General features: G+C 37.0%; 1 protein-coding gene across 1 annotated transcript; it reads right to left on the reverse strand.

The window, feature by feature from the left end:
• Window positions 1-561: 561 nt before the first annotated feature.
• LOC137030118 (B-cadherin-like) lies at window positions 562-24,475 on the reverse strand. Its single transcript, XM_067400242.1, has 16 exons — window positions 24,311-24,475; window positions 24,090-24,204; window positions 20,130-20,389; window positions 13,423-13,563; window positions 13,175-13,330; window positions 8,408-8,552; window positions 8,133-8,305; window positions 7,918-8,046; window positions 7,646-7,831; window positions 7,317-7,561; window positions 6,773-6,915; window positions 6,472-6,696; window positions 6,139-6,357; window positions 5,724-5,854; window positions 1,490-1,633; window positions 562-1,396 (listed from the first exon to the last, which is right to left on the reverse strand). The coding sequence occupies exons 1-16, from the start codon at window positions 24,359-24,361 to the stop codon at window positions 1,190-1,192; spliced, it is 2,670 nt and encodes an 889-aa protein (XP_067256343.1). The 5' UTR covers window positions 24,362-24,475; the 3' UTR covers window positions 562-1,189.
• Window positions 24,476-24,747: the final 272 nt, after the last annotated feature.

Genomic DNA, 24,747 nt, shown 5'->3' on the forward strand with positions numbered 1-24,747 from the left:
TTCCCTCTTGAAAGGGAACGTCTCGGGTTACGACTAACCCTGGTTCCCTGAGAACAGGGAACGAGACACTGCGTCTCGTTGCCATGTCTTTGGGCTGCCTGCTAGTCACTTCAGACGAATAGCGGATGTCACGTTCTCTAGGCGCCCCTTATATACTGTCTGGTCACACTAGTATGATGTCATAGGCTGTCGCCAGCCAATAGAATTGCCGTGATTCAACTTTCACTTCAGACACCTGTCACATGAGGGCGTTCCCCATATGCATTCTAGGATGCAGTGTCTCATTCCCTGTTCTCAGGGAACCAGGGTTACAGTCGTAACCCAAGACGTTTTTAGTGTTGTAACTCTGCATAACTCAGTCATTAGAGTAAGTACATGGAACATGTATAACAAGGATACCGTAAAATAAAGTGTTACCACGGTTTCACTCAGAAATGAGTCGTAAATACGATAAAGTTGGTTAAAACAATTTCAGGCAGACTTTAAAAATCTTTTGGCCAGGGTTGCATGTTAAGTTTCCAAGAGTTCACTCTAAAGGACACAAAAACCATAAGTAATTTGTTTAATAAAATAGGCAAATGCATCAATGTAAAAATTTAATGCCGAAACAAGCATATAACTATATAAAAGAAATAAAAACATACAACCTTGCAGCTGAAGGGGAAAAGGATAGACACCAGCAAATATACAAAAAGTTTGAAAAATCAGTGCTTTTCAAAACAAGAGAAAAAAAAAATTAAAAATGTACAGTATAGTTCATGCTTTAGATAAATCTTTAATGCCAAAGAAATTGTAAAAAAAAAAAATGCATTGAAAAATGTGGGATTTGCAAAATCATTACATAAAACATACTGGGCAAACAACTTAAAATTGGGGACAAACTCTTAAGCTGCATTTCAGCTGCTTTTTCACAGAGCAATCCCAACAGATTGTCTTTTCAATAGGGAACGTCATTTAGAGGAAAAAAGCCAAGTTCCTGCCTAGACTGCTCCCACGAAAAGAAAACACTTCAAGTCAAAGAATCTTTCCTTTATGTTTACAGGTGAGCAGTGCTATTTTTCCAGTTCCAACTTTAAACATATTCAAAATCACCAGACAAAGTGAAGTATAAAATTCTCATATTTTGCACTTTTAAACCATCAATGTGCCTCTTGCACAGAAAGACAGAAATTAACAAAAACAAAAAGTCTTAATCCTCTTCTCCTCCAAACATGTCTGCCAGCTTCTTGAAGCGTGGGCCCCAGTCATTGAGAAAGTCATAGTCCTGGTCATGTCCTGAGCTAGAAGAGTTGATGGAGCTGAGCGAACCGGCATCGGAGCCGCCTCCTTCATAGTCAAACACCAGGAGGGAGTCGTAGGGGGGCGCTGTAGGGTCATTATCCGCAGCATTCAGATTCTACCGTACAAAGAATTGTGTTACTGTCATACTTAAACCTTGCTTTAAGAGGAATTCTCTTAATTGATGTTCCACAAAGTAACAATCACTTACATCATCAATGAATGTGCCAATCTCCTCAGGGTTGGCTGGTCGAGATCTATACCGAGGTGCTGGCATGAAAGTGGGCACCACATCGTTTCTGAACACTTCAGGTCTGTTGTCCAAGCCTCGATGCAACACACTCAGATCATAGTCCTGTGTAGAAAGGGTGTTCGGTATTTAAAAAGAACTGCAAACAGGAAACCATCTACTACATAACAGCAGACAGTTGGTCAGCATGTAATCACTTTCACACACCTTGCATTTACAGCACATCAACATCAGTGTAATTGCAACAGCAGGTATGCAGCAAGCATTCACACTAAGAGTGTTCCTGTTGACAATGTGCCTTTTACAATGCGCATTCATGTTTGCTTTTACAATGCGCATTCATGTTTCCTTTTACAATGCGCATTCATTAGACGAGTCACTATGAGTGGAGCATTGCAACTACAAACTACAGCTGCACTGTTAATCATTAAGTGGTGGGTTAGAGTTAAATGATCTTATTCTTAAATGACGAGTCATTAGGTAAATTAAAACTGACAAGTACGATCACAACGAACATTCAGATCAGAGTTCTGATCCCAAAGAGAGCAGTTGTCATGTATAGGTAGATTCACAAAGTCTTTTCAACCACACAGTATCATTTCTGTCTTACAATCATTCAAATTAAATCACAGAAGTACTGGGATAAATGTTTATAGTTCGGATATAAAGTGTCTACGGTAGCTATCAAAATGGTTATCACCTTTTTAAAGTAACCTGATGCTTCCAATAACTATCAACTATATCATTACACCAGTAGGTGGCAAGAGAGAGAGTAGGTGGCTCTTTTTGAGAGAGTCATTGAATCATTTATTAAACCAGATAAAAAAAATATTTTCTAAACAGACTGGGGCAATTAACATTTTGCCAAAACCTCTACTAAATGCACAGCTATAGATTGCTTGCATCACTTCAGTCAGACTTAAGGCGACCTCACACACGATATTTGGCTGGATTTTGCCAAACTTCCAAGCTCGGTGACAAAACCCCCAGATCACGACCAAATCGGAGCCCATAGCCAAATCTCTTTGCCATTATCACATTATTTTGTAGAATGTGTGTGTGACACAACAAGACCATATGGGCAGGGTGAGGTTTTTCCAAAAGACAATTTCATAAAATGGTAAACCTCACATTTCAACATTTAAAACCATTTCCTAAAAAAAAAAAAAAAAAAAAAAGTCGATTCAGCAACCTACTGGCATAATCAAAGTTCCAAACATAGGCTTGGGGGGAGCCTAATCATTCAGTCCTGTCAATCATTATGAGCCTACACTGATGAGCCAAAACTTTATTACCAGTCACATGCAAAGTGAATATGACAGATCTCCTAACAAGGCCACATGTGTCTGGGTAGATTAGATGGTAAGCATACAATCAGTTCTCGTAATCAATGTGTTGGATGCAGGAGAAATGGGCAAAAATAAAACCCTTGAATTTGAAATGGGCCAAAATGTTATTGCAAGGCGACTAGTTCTGAGTATCTCTGAAACAGCAAGGCTTATGTGTTGCTCCCGGTCAGCAGTGGTGAGAATTGACCAACTGTAGTCCGAGGGGGGACAAACCACAAACCGGCGACAGGGTGTCAGGCACCCAAGGCTCATTGATGCACAAGGGCAATGAAGGCTATTCCGAATGGTCACAATGGAGACAACAGAAGGCCTACTGTGGCACCAAGTACTCTGGATCAAATTTATCATGACTTGTATAAATCTCATGTTTTGCTATCTAGGATCACCTGATCCATCTTTTATGCCAGTTTTTTAAAGAAACATTGGATTGGATCACTGTGATCCAAATACCAAATTTCAGGTTTACCAAATCCTGTTTACCAGAGCCTTAAATGGAACCAACAGTGTAGCCTACTGGCTTAGCAAACAACAACAGGTAGGCAAAATACCGCTGGCCACAAATAGCCATTGTTTGTTTTACTTGTAAGGAACAGAAACTCTATAACAAATTTAGGAATGTAAAATGTTTATTAATGATAAATAAAACAATTCTATCCAATAAATATAAAAGATGTATCTCCATCTGCAATTTTTTCTGCTGCAATTTGGTAAGATTTATTCTTTACCCAGTTCAATTTGTACTTCTGCCCTTTCGGTTTCCCGTTTCAGAAGCAACTCATAGCTCATCCTAGTTTGTAGCTGAGGAACGTTTGTGTTCTCTTGTAGGAACATCTTGGACTGTATTCATTACATCCACCGGGGATCTATCTTCCTCAATCACTCTAGTTAAGTCCAGGACAAACATTTCCTCTGCAGGAGAATTTTGCTTGCATTCTTCTGAAGTCCTAGTCTCTGTAATTGTGGCCTCTTCATCTGCTTCTATACCTTCAATGCCATGCAGAGCCTCTGATTTTTCTCCTATGATATCAAGGACCACATCAGTGAAATCACCCCTCTTATATGGCTTGTTACCCGTTTGGGGGTTCACGGCTTAAATAAGTCTTTCGTTGCCTTGGCCCTAAGATTCTTCCATCGCAACATGACTTGTTTTATGGTCCTCTTTTGGCCAGACCCCATGGCATTGACATGATTGGTTATGTCTTCTCAAATGTTGCGTTTTCCTTTTTTGGTCACTTCTCCACCCTTTACTGGGCTAAAATCTTTTACTATCGAGGCAAAAATTGTCCCGAACACCCTCCAGCAGTGCACAGGTTTCTGCTACAGTGAAATTAGGCCCTTTTGGGTCCATGGTTCAAACTCTTGGTGTAGCCAACACTGCTCTTAAAAGTCTTGAGCATCATTGCTTTGGCTTGTGCTCAATTAGGCTTACACCAATCAGCTTATTGCTGGTTAATGGGTGACCCCATTTAAACAAGTCTTTGCACCCATTTCTCTTAGCCTACAGAGGCATCCACATGGCGGGTACTGCCAATCATTGTCTGATAGTTTTTCCATCAGCTGTCACATTAGTTATGTCCAGCATATCCATTTGCTGCATCAAATTCATTTTTAAAAAGTTGTTTAGGTTCGTTATTGAAGTACTGTGTCATTCACCGTACTGTAAAATTCTCTCACCGGTGAATGACACCATGTAATCCAATAACGTTGTCTATGGTCGTCTCGCTTCTGGACTGTGCGTGTATGTTTTGAGGCGGTGTGATTTTGGACAACAATTTGCAGGGAGGGCGGGACGTACACTTCAATGCTAGCAGGCTAAAGTTAGCATTTTCCCAGAACACCTGTCCATCCCAGTCCATGCCTTGGCAGGTCAGCACTGTTTTGGCAGCAAGCGGAAGAACAGCAGCTTATTAGGCAGGTGGTTAAAGTTATACAGGAAAGTAGTCATTGTGCCACCACAGTGGCAATTCTTCCAGCATTCTTCCACCTCTACATCTCTTTTACCAAACGTTTGGCTGTAACATTCACCACATCGTTTCACACTGTACAAGTTTGGCACAGCACGGCTTTCACAGTGTTAACCCCGCATTGCAAACCCTGCTACAAAGCAGGGTTTCATAACTCCAGGTAAAAAGCAGCACTAACCCTGCTTCCAAAGTGTGAAATGTTCCTTTACCCTGGGTTAAAAGCGGTGTTTAGAATAACCCAGGGTTAAATGCAGTGTGAAAAGCCCTACTCTGTAGAACCTTTAGTTGTGCTCAGAGCTCAGCAAATCAATTTGCCATTAAGGTGAAATACTGAAAACTTACTTTGAAACGTGCAGCACTCGAATTTACAATTAAATCATAGTCTATTGAAGTTTAATAAGCAGTTACATTGTTATATCACAATTCCTTTTTCTGTTCACAATTTAAGATCTCTTGAAATAATCCAGTCCTTTTTTGTACCATTTATATATCTTGGTACAAGTTATTATTGTTATTATTATTATTATTATTATTGTTATTATCATCATCAACTTTTTATTTGATAGAAATTAATTTAAGTCTAAGACATTTTAAGGACCCATAGGGACCCTGAACCTAGTGTACTGTGAGCACCACAGCGATTCAGGTAGTAAATCACTGGACCTTGAATAAAGTCTCATAAGAACTTTCCGAGGGCAAGTAGGTCACCCCATTATTTCACAAATGCTTATACAGCAAAAAGACATGTTGCTTTTGCAAAAGCCAAGTAACAGCAAGTTTGTCTGTCAATATTCAGTATTAAAATTAACCAAACAAATACAAGATGAATTCAGCCATGAAAAACTCATAAACCCCCCCTTTTTTTTTCAAATTAAAACCAACCTGATCATCTTCTCCACCACCTTCCTCATCATAATAGTAGATGTTGTCCCTTATATCATCTTCAGCAAGGAGAGGTTCTTTTTTGGTGCTACTTTTCCTCCTCATGAACAAGAGCAGAAGAAGGGCGAGCACTGTAGTATAAAAAGGAACAACTTATTTACCCTAAAGAATTCAGCAGTATCAATAATGAACTAAGAAAGATCAAAAAGGGACTAAAAAAATGGTCAAGGAAAATTGGATTGCTATTAATCTTATGGCAGGAGTTCAATTCAAAGAGTGAAACAGCTTCTTAGTATGAGTCACCTTTTCTGCAGTATAAAGTATGTACATTAAACTTTCTGTAGGCATTCAAAATCTGGAAGACTAACTACACACACAGACACACGTATATAAATGCATGGGAGAAATTACATACATAGCAGAAGCAAGATTGCTCCTAGGATTCCAAGAACTCCAGATAGTGGTATTCCTGCTATCTGTTTGTCAGTACATTTGACATCATCTCCTTCACAGTCACACACAGATACTTGAATGGTGCTATCCTGAAACAGACTCTCCCGATCAAAAACTCTCAGGACAACATTGTAGTCACCCTGCTCCAATGTAGACTTCAGTTTCAGAAAGACACCGGTTGCTAAAATGGGCACATTATAATAGTTAGACATGTAAACCAAGCCAGCCAGATATTTTAATGTGTAACATATGAAAGAATGATTAATTTCTCCTTAAAACATTAGTAATTGCTCACATGTGTCGTTCATCACGGTGGACCAATTTTTACTGGTTTCTCCTTGAGTCTCAACAGTAAAGGGACCAGCAAAAGGAGGGTCATCTTTGTCCGTTATAGAGAGAAGCACTGGGGTTGAACCACGATTGCACATTTTTGTATTTCTTTCATTAATGACAGGAGCGTTGTCATTTACATCCGACAATTCAATTATCAGGGTTCCAGTACCAGTTGCTGGAAGCTTATCTGAATACAAGCACAGACATTAGAAAAAGGCTATGCTAGCAAGAAATCTTCTAAAAAAATAAATAAATAAAATTACCATCATCCACAGCCAGAATGATAGCTTTGTATTTGCCATCTTTGACATAGGAAGACTCTCTATCCATAGGTTTCCTGACTTTAATAATTCCAGTGTCTTGATTTACACTCAGCCAGCCGTCAGGATCATTGCCAATTTTATACCTGTGAGGAACCAAAACATGCAAGTTAAAACTACAAATGTTCAGCAAGAACTACGTAATTAAGCATTGCCTGGAAATTGAAAATTCAAAAGATACACAGGCATGCTGTAATTTAATTTGTGGGTAGAAGAGGTTTGATATTGGAAGGGATAAATGGCCTTGAAAGGTATCTGCTAAACAGTAGCTAAGATAGTTCTCAGTGGTTTCTAGTACTAGTGAGGCTGTATGACCCCAAATAAAAAAAAATAAAAAATTCATGAACTCCTTCCATGCAAATCTATGCTATTTTTGTTAGCTACAAGATCTGAATCTCTAAAGAAATCATTCAGAATTTTTAAAAGGAATAATGAAATTTTGGAGATTAGATTGCCTGGGAGGGGAAAAAATTGCAACATTTCTTACATTATCTTCTGTGATTTTCCAATATCTGGATCAGTGGCTGTATAAGAAACCAATTCCGTATCAACCGGTGAATCTTCAGGTTTGTAAATGATCTTCTCCTTTGGATTAAACTCTGGAGGCTCGTTCACATCTTCTACATTCACCGTGACTGTGGCAGTGGAAGTGACCAAAGAACCGACAAACGGCTCCTCGTTCTCAACAATCACAGACAGAATGTATTGCTTGTTCTTCTCAAAGTCCAGAGGCTGAATGGAAAAGAAAGGGTCTTTTACTAAAGTTAAATCATCACAACCAATCGCCTGTGCAAACACATGAGCAACACACAGTACCTTTACAGTGGTGATGACGCCCTCTAGCTGGCTGGGTCCAGTACTGACACTGAAAAACCCACCCTTGTCTCCGCTAATAATGCGATATTTGGTTGACCAGGCAGGAGATCCCTCTTCATCTCCATCAGTAACTGTAAGTTTGGCCACTTCAGCTCCTACTTTATTCTCTGGGACAGATACAGTGTGCTAAAACAAAGAGATGTATGGTGCATATGAGTATTAATAAAGTTAAAACACTATTATAACATTCTGAATATATCAATATACATTACCGAGGTTTGGTCAAACTGAGGTGCGTTATCATTGCTGTCAGTCACAGTAATAACAGCTGTGCCAGTGGTTTGATAACCTTTTCCTTCCATATCAGTAACGACAACGGTCAAAGTGTATTTGGGCCATTGCTGAAAAGTGAAGAGGTTTTCTGGTGAGACTGGTTAACATTAAATAATTCTTTATCACTGTGAGATTCATTCATCAGATTTTTCACCTCTTTGTCCAAACCTAAAGAATTCACATAAATTCCTCCAGTAACAGGGTTGATTTGAAACATGTTTGGATTTGGTGATTCTGGTTCTTGCTTGATAATTGAGTATCTGATCACACCATTGTCAGTATCTGGATCATCTGCATCAGTGGCTGTGACTGTCATAAACTCATGACCTTCAGTGAGAGAAGAATAAAAACTGATTAGGTGGTACAAGCTGAAAAGGAATTTGTGGGGGGAAAACTGCTTAAAAAAAAAAAAAAAAAAAATTCACCTACCTTTCTGAGCAGCTTCAGGAACATTTCCATTGAATGGATTTTGAGTAAAAACAGGCCTATTATCATTTTGGTCCAGCACATTTACAATAATTTCCATTGGCTTTTCTCCTACATTCGCATCAACTCCAGTAGCATGAGCTTCAAGCTAAAGACAGGAGAAGAAATACAGGCATGTTAAGAGGCAAATATCTGGGGTCGTTTGAAAACACATTTAAATCAAAAGTAGAGTCGTATCTTTTAGTCCATGTCTTTTAGCTTTTGACACAAGTGTAGTCCTAAGAAAAATGTACTTCATTTTTAGTATACACACTAGGGGTGTAACGGTACATGTATTCATATAGCTATTATATTTCTGTAGAGTTTTTGCTTCAAAATTATGTAAAAATTATAATGCCTACTTCTTACAAAAACTAAATCAATATATTGTGTTATAAGACACTTTGTCAAGAAACAGTATGCGTGGAGGCATGAATCATCATGAATAATGGCTCATTTACACCTGAGAAGACAAAAGAATTGCTTAAAGAACCTCTAATGGTGCTGCATAATAATGAGGCCTTTCAGTCAGGTAGGCTGTGAAAAAAACCCTCTGTAATCATGTCTCAGCTCAATTTAAAATAATGGTATTCTATTATATTCTTTAAAATATAATGTATTTCTGTGATGCAAAGAGTCTGAATATAGGTTTTTAGTTTAAAAGCATTCACATTTGGAGAAATATTGATGGATTCTCATACGTTTATGTCAATTTTCTATACAGAAGAGTTATATTTATTCTATATTCATTGTTATCACTATGAGCGCTGGTGTTTTCAATTCATACTTGCAGCCGGAGGGCGCTCTGTGCACATTTAGTCCACAAATTATTCTAAAGAAGAAGAAGAACCAGGAACTAACGGCATGTCTTCCAGAGGTCGCTAACATACAGGCTTTTACATACAGATAAACACTTTAAGACAATAAATACACGATTGAGACGATGAATGCCTGTATTGACTCAATTTGCGTCTGAATAGCTAGGGCTGTCGCGATAACCGCAATTTCGTAATACCGCGCTTTTTACGAGCCAACCGCAGAACACTGCAAAAACCGCAGCAACTGCGATATTTGCATGTTTTCTATTTTTTGAAAGGCTATGTCCTTCTCGTTTTACACTTCATACACGTGTACTAAATATTAAATAAGGTAATAATGATAGCATAATGTGTACCATGGTGATTTGTACAGAGGCTCCGTAGATTTGCACTAAACAAGCCTAAACAGACAGTGAATGTGAGAGAGATCGACTGAGCGCGTGCGATTACCTGCGTCTGTCCTTCAGGCCGAGATATATTCGTGAAAAAAAGTTGTCGTGTCCAAGGATAGCGAAATCTCTGCCTTAGCATTGAAGCATTACTGGTCAGCTGAGCCTTATAAAGTGGCGCTCAACGTTAAAATGATTTCAACAGCTTGTTTCATTTCATCTCTCTTGGAATGAATCTGCGTTTTTGAACGTGCAGTTGAATGAACGGTTTAAAGACTCAAAAACAGTCCCTTGCCGCCACCTTGTGTCACAACAATGTAACTGCACTGACTGACAGCCCGTCTAGAACGCGCAGAGATGAGTAACGTTAGTTCTGCTTATACTCGTGAAATAGCAGAAAGTCTTGTTTAGTCAGATTCGATGATCGGAACTAACTATTAAACATACAACAGCTCTACCATCTTATTGTCAGGTTTATGTTCTGTTTTGTAGACCCTTATTTTGACATTCTCTTTACTTCAATGCGCTTTTTAGTTTTGTTATTGAATATGATCTCTCTCATATATATATATATATATATATATATATAGCGGTAATACCGCATATCGCGCTATTGAGCCACTCAAAAATACTGCAAGGGAAATTCCTTAACTGCGACAGCCCTATGAATAGCGCTCGTTCCGTGGGCGTGGCCGCATTAGCGGATAATGAGCTGAATCACGGATTTCTGACATGTCTCTTTTCATACAGATTAAATAAACAGAATTTGTTTTCGATTCGACTTACACGATTTAAAACCTGACATTTCAACATGTCTTTAGACCTAAGTTTATTTTTTTGTGATTAAAGGGATAGTTCACCCAAAAATGAAAATTTGATGTTTATCTGCTTACCCCCAGTGCATTCAAGATGTAGGTGACATTTTTTCTTCAGTCGATCACAAATGATGATTTTTAACTGCAACCGCTGCCCTCTGTCATTCAAATAATTGCAGTAGATGGGAACTTCATCTATAAGAGTGAATAAACCTTGCTTAGACAAATCAAAATGAAACCCTGCAGCTCGTGACGACACATTAATGTCCTAAGACATGAAACGATCGGTTTGTGAGAGAAACCGAACAGTGGTGTATTAGAGGTAAAAAATTATATAAATACTATGTCCTACTCCGTTCAGCTTCCGGTGAGTGAGGTCAGATCGCGCTCTGACAACGGAAGTGATGTCTCGCGCTCATTGAAGTATATGGGAGAGACATCACTTCCGTTGTCAGAGCGCGATCAGACCTCACTAGCAGGAAGCTGAACGGAATTGGACATAGTGGTGTATTAGAGGTAAAAAATGATATAAATACTGTTCGGTTTCTCACAAACCGATCGTTTCATGTCTTAGGACATTAATGTGTCGTCACGAGCCGCAGGGTTTCATTTGGATTTGTCTAAGCAAGGTTTATTCACTCTTATAGATGAAGTTCCCATCTACTGCAATTATTTGAATGAGAGGGCAGCGGTTGCAGTTAAAAATCATCATTTGTGATCGACTGAAGAAATATGTCACCTACATCTTGGATGCCCTGGGGGTAAGCAGATAAACATCAAATTTCCATTTTTGGGTGAACTATCCCTTTAACACTAAGTTATAGTTCATCAGATTAAACTTTGTTCAGAGGGAGAGGACAGATCATACATTTTAGTTTTCTTTATTTTACAAAAAGCACAACATTGTTTTTACTCAGTGTACAAATAAAAGATATTCTATAGTTTCAATTGATGTATTACTTATGTCTCTATGACAAAATTACGGAGTATTTTAAGTCGGTTTTGCTGCAATGTGAAAAAATCCTGGGCCTCAGGGAGTTAAAGAGAAATGGTCTCTTTCCTGCTCGTGTCTCTATCCCAATCAAAGCAGCTATATCAAAAACTATAATAACGGGACTTTTGCTATATGACGCATCTTTGAGTGAAAATAAAACAATTTTTTTAAATATTTAACTTTCTTATTTTAGGTTACCATTATTAACTGATATTTCATAGTTTTACAGGCTGTAGTGCATTGTTTCACTGACGGAATAGCTAAAATAAAACAGGCACATCCATTACCCCTGATTTAAAAAAAAAAAAAAAAAAAAACGCATGTGCTGGTAGGTTTTGAAACTGGTATGCTGGTTTGAGCTGGTTTATGCTTGTCCTATGCTGGCCCAGGACCAGCATGGTCCAGTTTGAGCAGCATGAACCAGCTCAAACCAGCATACCAGCTTCAAAACTTACCTTACCAGCATATGCTGGTTTTTTCAACAGAACAAAATGGATGTTGGAGCATTTTTTTTTTTTTTTTTTTTTTTTAATATACATGTTTTTAAAATGGGCTATATAAAATGGTAAAATAGTTCCAACAGATTTTTCTGTGGTACCGAGAACCGTAACATTTTCATGGTATCGGTACAGACTACTGGAATTGGTACCATGACAACACTACTAACAAAAGACAGACATGAATATCTTGGATGACATGGTGGCGAGTAAATTATCAGGAAAAGTATTTAAAAGGGGACTAATCCTTTAAGATTGCTCTTATGAGGATACTCAAAACTGACATTTTGACCCAATTGTGTGTTTTTGTTAGTTAAAGCTTGAAACCGAACTCCATTCTGGCATGCATCTTTCTGTGCACACAATACTAGTGTGTGTCTTTCTGTGCATCATGTGTGTTGGGACATTCACAGAGTGCATTCTCTTGAAAAACAAGAATGGTTTAAAAGCATTTGCATGAATAATAGTGTGATCATAATGTAGCGCTAGCCAAAGATGACAACAAAAAAGGGAAAAAGATGCTGCTTTAAATTGAGTTAAATATTAACACGTTAAACCGAAGAAAAAAAAAAAAAAAAAAAAGTTACATTGCATGCGTTAACACCGACAGCGCCTAAAATGTATACGAAGTGTTAAAGTTGAAAATGTAAAAAAAGAAAAAAAAAAGAAAAAGAAAGTAACTAGATTTTGTGATGCTGATAACCGTGGAAAATGCGTCACAGTCTGTGAAAAGAGTCCAGGAGCAGATAATACAATGCTGAAACTCGTTGCTATGGCTCGTTTCCACCAAGCGGTACAGTTCAGTAGAGCATGCATTTGCCGTTTGTTAAAAGTTGTGAAATTTTTGGGGTACCTAGAACAATAGTTCCGGTAGGTACTAAAGGGTGGAGCTAGACTCACTTCAAAACGTTGATTGGTTGACAGAGAATCATCATTTGTGCGTGCTACAAGTTAACACAATGTGTATTTTTCCACTGCTTTTCCTTGCAGCCGTCGCTCAAACAAAGCTGCTGCATGTCCTCCATTGTTGTTTACTCATCTTTACAAGAGAATGACGTCGATCGCTACTTTCCAGCATACACCACGCATATCAAGCAAGGGTACAGTTGGCCATGGAAACGCAAGCCGGATCAGGGTTCACCGTCCCATACTGCTCTGCTCGGTATAAATGAGCCACAATTTTTGATTTTAAAAGTTAGAGACTAAAAACCAACTTACTCTGTATGAAGCTTTTGTTTCTCTGTCGAGTGCTTGAGTCACAAACAGATTCCCTGATAATCTTTCTATAATGAAAAGCCCTTTAGGGTCCTGATCTGCTCCTTCACCTGTGATCCTGTACTGCATCTGGGCTTCTTTAGACATGTCCGACTTTATCTAAATACAGAAAGCAATAAGAGAAAGTCAGTAATAGAAACCTCTTTCTCGTCCATCTAATTTTGAACATTACCTTCATGACTTTCACTCACCTGGACCAGCTTTATTGGGAAAGGACCTCTGCTATTCTCAATTACATTGAATGGAGGAATAACCCAATCTCTCTTTGCTCTCTTCAGACCCTTCGAAGACTTGGGAAACATCAGAACCAGATCATCAGAGGGAGAATCCATCTGAAAATGTTAGTAAAAGGCAATGAGCAACAAAACATTTGTTTTTACTAAAATTGATACAGAAAAATAGCATTTTTTTAATCAATATGATAAAAATGTGATAGGCATCTGTCATGTGAACATACGTATCGCGATATGGTTAGTTTTAACCAAGACTCAGCTTATTGCATTCATAAGGTATGGTTCACCGAAATATGAAAATTGTCCTCATTTACTCTCATGTTTTAAACCTAATATTTAAGTCAAAAGGCATCATAAAATAAATCATAAATCACTTGGTTTAATCAAAGTCTTTTGAAGAGACACGATCTGATCAATGCACATACTGTAGTAAACACGGATGTTCAAATCTATGACACTGCGTTTTTAGTTTTAGTAGTATGATTTAATACTGCCCTGGACTTTGTTGTGGTCAGTTTGCACCAGGGACAAATTCTCTTTTTCAAATGTAAATTGAATTTTACCTTTTATGGGCATTTGCACCATTATAAAGCCTTTTTTTTGTAGCCTAATCAAATGTATGCAACATCTTTTGCATCAAATCCTAACATTTAACCAAATTCAATTACAATACCAAGGGACCATAGGTTGTTAATGATCAAATGAACTCAGTACAAACAAAATTCACCTTTGCACTGCAGAGGAAACAGAAGCAGCGTCTGAAGTAGTGTTGCACGATATACCGGTACTAGAAAGGTATCGCGATACCCTGCTTTTAGAAACGGTACGGTTCTTCATTTTATTAGTACCGGTACTTTGAGTGCCAGCTGTATTTCCTAATGTGCGACAGCAGGGAGCAGTGTGTGTGCAGCGCGCTGCTTCTGAGGCACATTGAGTGCGTGTTTATTCCTGTCAACTGCGCAACGGCAGATGCACAAAGCAAAATATGGCATTATTTTGCTTACATTGCCGACAGTCAGGGCAAGCCCACGGACACCACAAAGCCCGTCTGCAAAATACGTTACAAAATAACGCAAGCGAAGGGAGCATCCAACTTGCCAAACATCCCGATTTGTACAGAGAATTTAAAGAGCGACAGGTTAGTGAATGTGATACCAGCGTTATGTTTATGCTCTCAAAAATTAAATGAGTGTTATTTATATTACTCATGCAAGCAGACATCCGCAAAGAGGTGTATTATTGAGTCTAATAAGTGATATCTGGTTGCTAAAATAAAATTTTAAAAAACAAATATGTGAAGGGACTATACAATTATATTAAACCAATTTATGCTTTAATAACATTGCTCTAATTATTTACAGTAATCAATATTCTCACTGTCAAAACACTTACATGCAGGGCTTGATGACAGCCACTCCCACTAGCCACTTTGGCGAGTTGAATATAATTTAAGTTTACAGCCTAATGGTCGTCGAAGATCGTCGTAGCACAAAATTACAATCCAATCACACAATTCGTTATTTACATGCAGTTAGTGAAGGAGGGATAGGCGGAATTGCGCTGAATGACACACAACAGAAGCGCTCTCTCGCGTGCGCTCTCTCTCGCTCTCTCTCTCTCTCTGTCTGTCGCGCGCGCGATCAGTTTTCCACGCGTCTGAATAGTCAAATACACGTGCACACAGATGTCTAAATGTCCATCATGTGGAGTATCTCGCGTGAATACAGTCGGTTATGGCTTAAGTGGACGTAAACAGGTGGGTAATAACTGGATATTTGTCAGTTACGTCCATGCATTCAGCAGCCCAATTAAATAGGCCTGTCCATCATTAATGTTAATCAAACAACAAAACCTGTTAAATATGTTAAATAAACTTAGTGTATCTGAAAAAAGATTATTTTTAATTTACTACTGTTTTTGTAATTTGCTTCTTTGTTCTTTTATATAGCATAACACAAATAACTTGTTCTCATACTAGCTCATGCTCATACATTGTCCACCTCTTGCCCACCTGTACATACCAGCTGATATAAAATGTAATCTTGATTTGGGTGGTCAGTCTGCATTTAAAAGTTTGAAAGTGTTTTAAATCTTCTAAATCAAGTAAAATGACTCAAAGTAATTTAAGCATAAGAAAGTCAGCTTTAATCATATAAAATGTAATTTACCAACATCAAAATTGTGGCCAATAAAAATGCTAGCCACAGTTCTGTCATATGTTATTTATTTACTTTTCCTACTGTTTTAGGTTTTTGCCATAGTATCGTTTAAGTATCGGTATCGTGATACTGAAGTTGGGTATCGTATCGAAGTCAAAATTTTGGTATCGTGACAACACTAGTCTGAAGTAACATTTAGATGCATTTGCACACCGTTTAATGCAGCACGAATGCATTTAAACAGCAGTTACAAATGCATAATGTTTTGACCATTTAAAAACGTTGAATATTGATGTTTGATAAATGAAAAGATACTTTAAATGTCACTGTTAATGTCATTGTCAATCATGACAAATTATATATCGTTGGAAAGGTCTAAGACTCCTAAATGGATATTTGACCACTGTTTTTTGTTACAGATGTAGGAACAGTCATAGATTAATTTATGAGAGGAGTGCCCCTCAAAACTATACATCGTAATAGGAGTTCTGACCTTTTTCACCAAAATTATTTTTTGTTGCCTTTGCTCCTATAAAATATTTAAGTAATATTCATAAATTATATATCATTTGGAAGCCTAAAACCTCAAAATTCATTCTATGAAAACCATTTTGAAATCAGACATTGTGTTACCATGGAAATTGTACCTCAAAATCTTTTGGCGGTCTCCTCCCCCTAAGTGCGGGGTGTCATATTATGGTCTTTTAGAATCAAAACTTTATAATCTTGACAAAATACATATTGTTGGAAAGGTCTGAGTCTCAAGATTCCATATTTGGTGATTATTTTGTTATAGAAGTAATATTGAAAGAGAAATTTATGCATTTGTGACAGACAAATGCATCAACATAATTCAATGGAGTTTGGGTGTCACCCGATGGCTTTTTTTGGTATAACGCCTAAACAAAACTGCATAGGAACCTCAGTTTTTTTTATATCAACTTCAAATTTGGAACAACTTTGAGACATATGGCTTTAAAATTATATAAATTTTGGATTAATATAAAAAATAAAAAGAGTACAGCACATTCTTTACAGTAAATTTAAATTTAAACTTGTATAACGTTTTTATACTTTCATGTTTTGAAGTTATTTCACAGCCACAAATAATCTGCTAATTGTCTTCTTTAAAAAGGAGACCAACCTTATGTCTATTCAAAACTGTTCATGAATAACAATTTAAGTTCAGATAGTGCACTTTTATGTCTAGGTTCAAAAATGGGGGGTGACAGTTAAGGGGTTAATAAGGGAGTCATTGAATTATTCATTCAACCCATTCATTCAAAAAGCTGATTTGTTTGGTAACAAAATTCCACTATTAGGCTTGGGCGATAAAACCATTGATATTTATCGATGGTACATCTTAAATCGATAAAAACGTTCAATAAAACTCTTGATATAGTTTCACTTAAAATGAGTTAAATTGTAAACAGACATGAAGTTCGGTTGCATGAACAACTCTCAAGCTCGCTCCATCCCAACCAGACGAGCTACGAGTGACACGCAAACAAGTTGCTGTGGAGTTCAGTTGCGCAATCGGCACATGAAATCAGCGCACACAAGCACATGAAAATGAGTGCTGTATCTGCCAGCGACGAGGAGATTGTGAATAAAAAGGACATATCAGCTCATCAGTGTGGCAGTTTCATGGTTTCCTTATGACTTACAGTTGATCTACTTGATAATTAGTCTTGAGAGAGCAGTTATGACGGCATAAACAGCTGCACAGTGTTTAACCGCACAGTATCTTTATTTCTGTGTTACAAATATTCACATTATCAGAAATACTGAGACAAGTTTATAGTTTAGATATAAGCACTAATGTTTAGGTTATTGATCAAAATTGAGCAAATCAGCTTCTGAAAAACTTGCTGCTGAAAACAACGCATATATCATTTATTACATTGTTTTACCATCAGGCGGGAACATGTTTGTGTTAAAAATGAAAAGAAAAAAAAAAAAAGTATTTGAATCTTCATTCAACAAATTCTTTGAAATTCTTTCAAATACACCGCTTCATCCAGTGAAACAAGTGTATTGGTGAGAGAGTCATTGAATCATACAAACAGATTTTTTTTAAAATTCATTCAATTAAATACATTTTTAAAATAGACTGAAGCAATTGATATTTTGTCAGAACCTCTAACAATAAATTACACCATTTTGTTTAGTGGTCATTAGGCTTGGGTATCGAGTATCGATTGGAACCGGGACTAGCTTTGCGATTTTCCCGGAATCATTCAAAAGTTAAAATTTCGATTCCTAGTTGTTTCGATTCCCAGTCCGCCGCAGCATCCATCGAAAGTGTTGGCATAACCGAGCAAGTCGAACATGGATAGCGTGCGTCGGTCCAAAGTGTGGCTTAAATTTTCTAAATAGAACGAAATCTCGGCAAAATGCAACATTTGCGGCAAGATCGTTTCGTGCATGGGAAGGTGCACGTCGAACATGATAAAGCACCTCCGAGTTCATGGAGTAGAAATATATAAGTGTCTTTGATGCGCTGCGCCGACCGTCCTCCGCTGCCTCTTCCTCTGGCTCCGACCCCCAGCCTGGCAATCCACACGAGATCCGATTTTTTCGCATCCGATCTGAGCCACTTCCAAATGAGGTTTTAAATCCGATACATATCCAATCCCTGAACATGCGACCTACGTCTAAACACGCATATCCGATTCCTATTGTAATTCCAAGCCATCAAACGGCGAGGGCGGCACGTTTGCTCACTAAAATATAGCTTCAATGTTGTATTATGAAGCAGACGTGCATGTATGCACTCGCACTAAAAATTCGCAGCTCAATATTAATGTGGGAACTTTGTCTAACATGAAAGAAATTGCGCACACATATACCGGTATTCAGCAGCTTCGCAGGCGCGCACTCTCCCTTGCTCGCTCGAATTCATTCAAAAAACGTAATTCTAAAACTAATAAATGTAGATTAAAATATCAAAAACACAAAATTACCTTTATTTTACGGTCTATATCTGTTCAGTCAGAATTCGCGCTGCAATACATCCATGACAGCTGTTAACTTATCCATTCTGACAGGCTAATCATGGCCACTCCATGAATTATAAGTTCGCCTCCATGTCATGCAGTAAACACGCTCTCCACACAAACACTTGGATATGCGCCAAATAATAGCGCACATTTATCTATAGGCAAACATTAATGATAAGCCATATTTGAGGTCGATAAATGATAGGTGAATGTTTGGATTTCCTGCAGTTAATGATCTGTGCGAGCCTGATCACACGAAAATGCGTATCAATCAATAGTACGAGTTTGTAATCTCGTAGAATATATACGCCAAAATGAGTTTTGGCGTGCTTATGGTACGCAGTTTTTCGCGTGCATATGATACGCACTTTATGGCGTATTATACGTACGAACCCCCCACTCCCCCACCCCCATCCTAACCAAGAGCGTATCATATACACGCCATAAAGTGCGTATCATATGCACGCCAAAACTCATTTTGGCGTATATATTCTACGAGATTACAAACTCGTACTATTGATACGCATTCTCATGTGATCGTGTTGTCTGTGCCTCTAGGACTGCGTGACCTCGCCACTTCCTTTTTTTTCTGCGACTAACCGATTAATAAAATCTTGGTCGACCAAGCCTCTTCAAGTTGACTAACGGTTAGTCGACTATTAGGGGGCAGTCCAATAAAATATACTCAACTTTTTTTGACCCTGCCTTTTAAAAGAATAGGAATCGAGAATCGTTAGGAACCGGAATCGAAATTGGAATTGTTCAAATTCAAACGATACCCAACCCTAGTTGTCATTCAGAACAGTGATCTTAGTGTGACAAAAAAAAAAAAAAAAAACCAATTTATCCAGAATTTGGAGCTTTAAGTTTCTTAAACGCTTATATTTAATCTTCATATATTTTATTTTTTATTTAAAAATTTTTGTTTGCCTTAATTAAAAATGCAATAAATTCAAACTTTTGTTCTGCCCTTTTTATGAAAAAGTTTAATTTCTCAATAATTATCGATACCAAACAATATGAAACATTAAAAGAGCAAAAGCAGGCAATTTTTGTCTAAAATGTAAGTCGCTTAATATTAAATTCTTGTTTGCTGAATTTTTGTATAAAAATAAACATTTCAAATCATGCGGATATTTGAGAAAAAAAAAAAAAGTTTACAGAGTACTACAATTTACGGTGCTACATTAACGTTGAATATAACGTATAACGCTGCAATGGGGGAATATTTGTGGGTCATAATGCCAAATGTCTGATTTTACCAATAAAATGTGCCTATATTATTTTTAAATAAATTTAATCATTTTTATTTTGGCTTAAAGTATCACAATAGAACCAAATCATGAAATTATTGAATCATTAATAATGACATCAGGGTATATCATTACACCCTGAATGACTAGTTACAGTACCAAAGTAAAGCAGCACATAAAAACTGAAATGCCCAATAGAGGTCAGGCTTGTGCTGTACTGACAGCAGTTTCTTGAAGGAACTTGTTTGTACCTGTGGAGAGGAGATGTTCATGACTGCGTCCACATGATGGTCGCTATGATGATCCTCATGAAGGCGGACACGCTCAACTCTGACAGGCACCGTGTGCTTCTTGCCACTGGAGTCCCAAGCGTGGACAGAAAACACCTTGTGACCTTCATGAAGAGTGACTTGTCTCTTCAGGGTTACAGTCCCATCCGTGTCCACATCAAACCGCTTGTCAACGGACTGAAAGAGCGTTCTTGTTCTTCCATCACAATTACTGAAAGTTACTGAGGAAAGGAAAGGAGCATAAACTTAGACAGGGTGAACAAATTCAAGCTATGATTTCAATGTGATGTTTAAAAAGATGACTTGAGAACTTTCCTTTATGAAAGTAGTATCAATTTATATGCTGACATTTCTAACAGTACAGACCAGTTATATTTCCGCAAAAGCTTTAATCGTTTCACTTCACAACACTTTCATTTCATCAAATGTTCTGATCCTTCCAACATAACTATCAGATGTTCTAAGGATAAGCTACTGTGCCACGTGTTGTCCACCCACAGTATTAAGTGACTCACTGTAATTATGGCCGATTTTTATATAAATTTATGGTCTCATGAAAAGATTTAAAAAAATTCATAATTTCAATTTGCAATATTCAAGTTCAATGTTTTGCATGTGGTTTAGCTTACGGGCTTGCTTTATGTCTCAACTTCAGAATGCTTACGGTTTCAATCCTTTTTCCCAAAGATACAGAGCATAATTCATTTAAACAAACACTATCCCATCATACAGAGGTTTTGCAATGGACATAGTGCTGCCATCCATTAGAGGTCGGAAGTGGTGAAACCATTCAGCCCTTAGAAATAAGCCACCACTAGTGGGGCAATAAAAAAAAAAAAACTCCTTTCAAGACGTTCAGAGGGAAACTACAGATCAATTGCAATATGAAACCAAAGTCTGGTGAACTTCCAAACAAAAATGTTTTTGTTTAACCCTTGTGTACACTCAGGGTCTTCGGGGTCTCCACAGACCCCAGGCAACAAAATGTAATTTTACTGTTTATTAATGTTTTTAATCCATATTAGTGCAGTTTTTGGAGGATTTTTTATTTTTATTTTTTTAATATATATATATAATTTAATTTAATAGGTTTTTATACAAAAACAGCTTTTTATGTAAAATTCACATTATAAAATAACCATATTTCTAACTTTAATTCATGGGGATAACATGTATAATTTGACATGGTTTAGTGAGAGATTTTTGCCCATCTTTTGGAAAATGCAGTTTTAAAAGTAAAAAAACCTTAAAAAAAACAATCTCGTTATCCAGTAGATGCTGCAGAGCTCCACTATTTGCTATTTAGGGGTGTAACGGTACACGTAATTGTACCGAACCGTTTCGGTACAGGACTCTTTCATTGCAACCAATATTCACCACCAATAAGCTCTGCGTTTTGTTACTTTCGATAAGAAACAAAGTGTCATCCTTCAAATTCTGTCCACGAAATCATGAAGTTTAAACAGAAAATGCCATTTTGACGTGCTTTGATGTGGGGTGACAGATCACTGTACAGGCGCCTCAGTTCAACCGGCAGCGCGAGCGCGGAGCGCAAGTGAATGTGTTCATCTCTTCCTCCTTAATACTAGTTACAGAATAAACATGAAAGAACATCTGAAGGTATGTTGCAAGATTCAGTACAACTTACTGAAACGGTCATATCTCATGTAATCGCTCATTCAGTGTTTCAACGGTGGAAAGACAATGAAAGCGTCCGTATTCAACAATATGTCATGATGCATTTACCTCAGAAAAGCCATTCAGTGTTCACAGCTTGTTAGTTCGCTAGAGAAATGAACTCTTTCTCTTAATATATGCACTGTATTAGCCAATATATTCATTATTTTACTTAGCCTAATCAGGATATCACTAAAAGGTTATTTAATGTATGTTTAAATAAATCTGATGTTAAAATAACAGCCACTGTGTAGAAATGATTATATTTCAACAACGAATTGGATTAAAAACATTTAGAAGTTACTGCAAAAACTGCCTTAGGTGCAGCTTACAGGTTTGCATACAATTTGTTATTTGAGTTGATTATTTTATCTAAAAATAAAAAGCAATTGAATTTAGGCTAATAGTTTGGGCTTCTTTCAAGTTAGGGCTCCCTACATAGTTTATAGCATTAGCAGAGATCATTTTTTTATCCTTAAGAAACTTTTAGTTTTAATTTAATTTAATATATTTAAAGACAAAAACACAATGTGTTCAGTAAACCTCTGTTTAATAATATAAAAAAGCAATTTTATGTTTAGTTTTCTCTCCACCTGCTGTACCGAAAACTGTACCGAACCGTGACTTCAAAACCGAGGTACGTACCGAACCGTGAGTTGTGTGTACAGTTACACCCCTATTGCTATTTTTATTCCAGTTGGATTCATATCTATTATGAAATCACAATCATAACAATAAAGGCTACTTTGTCAAAGTTTAATATTTTTTGTAATGAAAAAAATCTGTTTTCCAATAATGTTACATTATGAGACCCCACTTAGAAAATAGAATTAATCCTCAAAATCAACATTTTTGCTAAACTTTAACTGAAAGACATCTTTTCAAGTATCTTTTTTTTTTCTGTTGGATTTATATCCAATTATGACAATAAAAATTACTTTGTCAAACAGTGGAGCTCTGCAGAATCCACTGGTAAGGGATATTGGTAAACTGCATTTTCCAAGAGATGGACAAAAATCTCACACTAAAGCATGTAAAATTATCCATATCCCCATGAATAGAAATGTGGGTCTTTTATAAAGTGAATTTTACATAAAAAAAAAGCTGTTTTTGTGTGTGTGTGTGTGTGTGTGTATGTATAATTATATATATATATATATATATATATATATATGACAAATCCTCCAAAAACTGCACAAATATGACTTTTTTTACACCAACATAAAAACAAGATATCACTCATATTTTTCACATATTTTTTGTATTCGCAGATCTATAAAGTGTTAACAAATGTACAAAGTTTCATGTCATTTGGACATTTTTTATTATTATTTGAGCAAACTACCCCAAAAACCCTATATGGGTATAAAAAAAAAAGGATAGTATGAATGAATAAATCAGTTTAATGCTAAATGAATTAAACAAAGTTATTTTAGAGAAGTTTAGATCAATTGGATGGAGGAAAAAGACATACTTTAAATGATTAAATGAACAATGCTTGGCATTAAATTGAAACTAAAATTATAAACAATCTTTAACTGGAATCACTTTTAGGAAAGTACCTGATGTGGAGGGGGAGTCAATGCATTAAATAGAAATGTTTACGCTTAATAAAAACTGCAAATGGGTATGAAAAACCAAAAATAATTGGGTTAATATTGCAATGATTGAAAATAAAAGTAAGTGACACATCTTAAAGGATTTGTTGGCCCTGATCTCCTGGTTTCACACCCACAGAAACTCGCCAAATGAGATCATCTGAATTTCACAACACCTGCAGAGACTTACTGAAGCATGACATTTATATAAACCTAACATTTATAGAAACTAATTTAACACCTGACCTCACTTCCTGACATATGAGAGAAATAAAATGTGATTTAATTCAACATTTGAGGGTTTCAATCTAGGTGGAATACAAAAACATTTTAACCTGCACAAATAAATAAATACTCGACATTAGCTTAAATTGTCACACCTGAGACTACATAATTAAAAACAAAATCTCTTTACGAAGTCTCTAGACCTAATAAAGGGTTAAGGTGAAGACACCTTTATAAAACAAAGTTATACTTTCGACGAAACTCGATCGAGGCACAACAATTAAACTTGAGGGGAGACCAGATTTATCGCAGGCATTAGCATAGACCACACATTGGATTTATGAATTAATGTACTTCGCGTTGACTTTAAATATTAAAACATTTTAAAAACGCTTCAGTAATGAGATTTGTGAAGACTTACCTCTCCCTAGTCTCTTTCCCCTGTGAAGGTGATCTCTGTGCACTTTAAAAACGACTAACTCCGACTCAAACCCAGGTGTACATGTCGACTCCTCCGTATATCCACACGAAAATACCTATTTTAACAAAAAAAATGAACAAATAAAACATTTTTATAACAAACCGAAGCCTTCGATGACGAAACCGCGCGACGGTTTTCGACGCCACAAAACAAAAACTTACCTGAAAAAGAAAAACGATCACTGCTAATCCCACAATCCTTACACAAGCCATTCGACACGATAAAATCCACAGAAAATCCTTCAGCTTTCCAATCTTTCGAAGTGTTTTAAGTGTAGAGCAGCTCTTCCTTCCAACCTCTCAGCAGCCGCAAATTGAGGAAAATGGTCTTCAGCAGGTAGTTGGGCTCTGACGTAAGCAGCCAGGTGACCTCGCCCATCCGGTAATTACAATTTCCATATATGGGTATGTATGGCCTACACGCAGGTAAAAAAAAATATATTTAGATCTTGTTCGAAAATCCCCGAACTGCGTGTGAAATATAGAAACGCATTTGACCAGAGCGCTTCCTAAACAGATATCAGCCTAGATATAAAGCCGCACAATTAGCTCTCTAAAAGACTAGTTTTCTGTTCACTCAACTGAAAAACTTCTTTCAT

Source organism: Chanodichthys erythropterus, chromosome 11 (genome assembly GCF_024489055.1).
Source record: "Chanodichthys erythropterus isolate Z2021 chromosome 11, ASM2448905v1, whole genome shotgun sequence".
Classification (NCBI taxonomy): Eukaryota; Metazoa; Chordata; class Actinopteri; order Cypriniformes; family Xenocyprididae; genus Chanodichthys; species Chanodichthys erythropterus.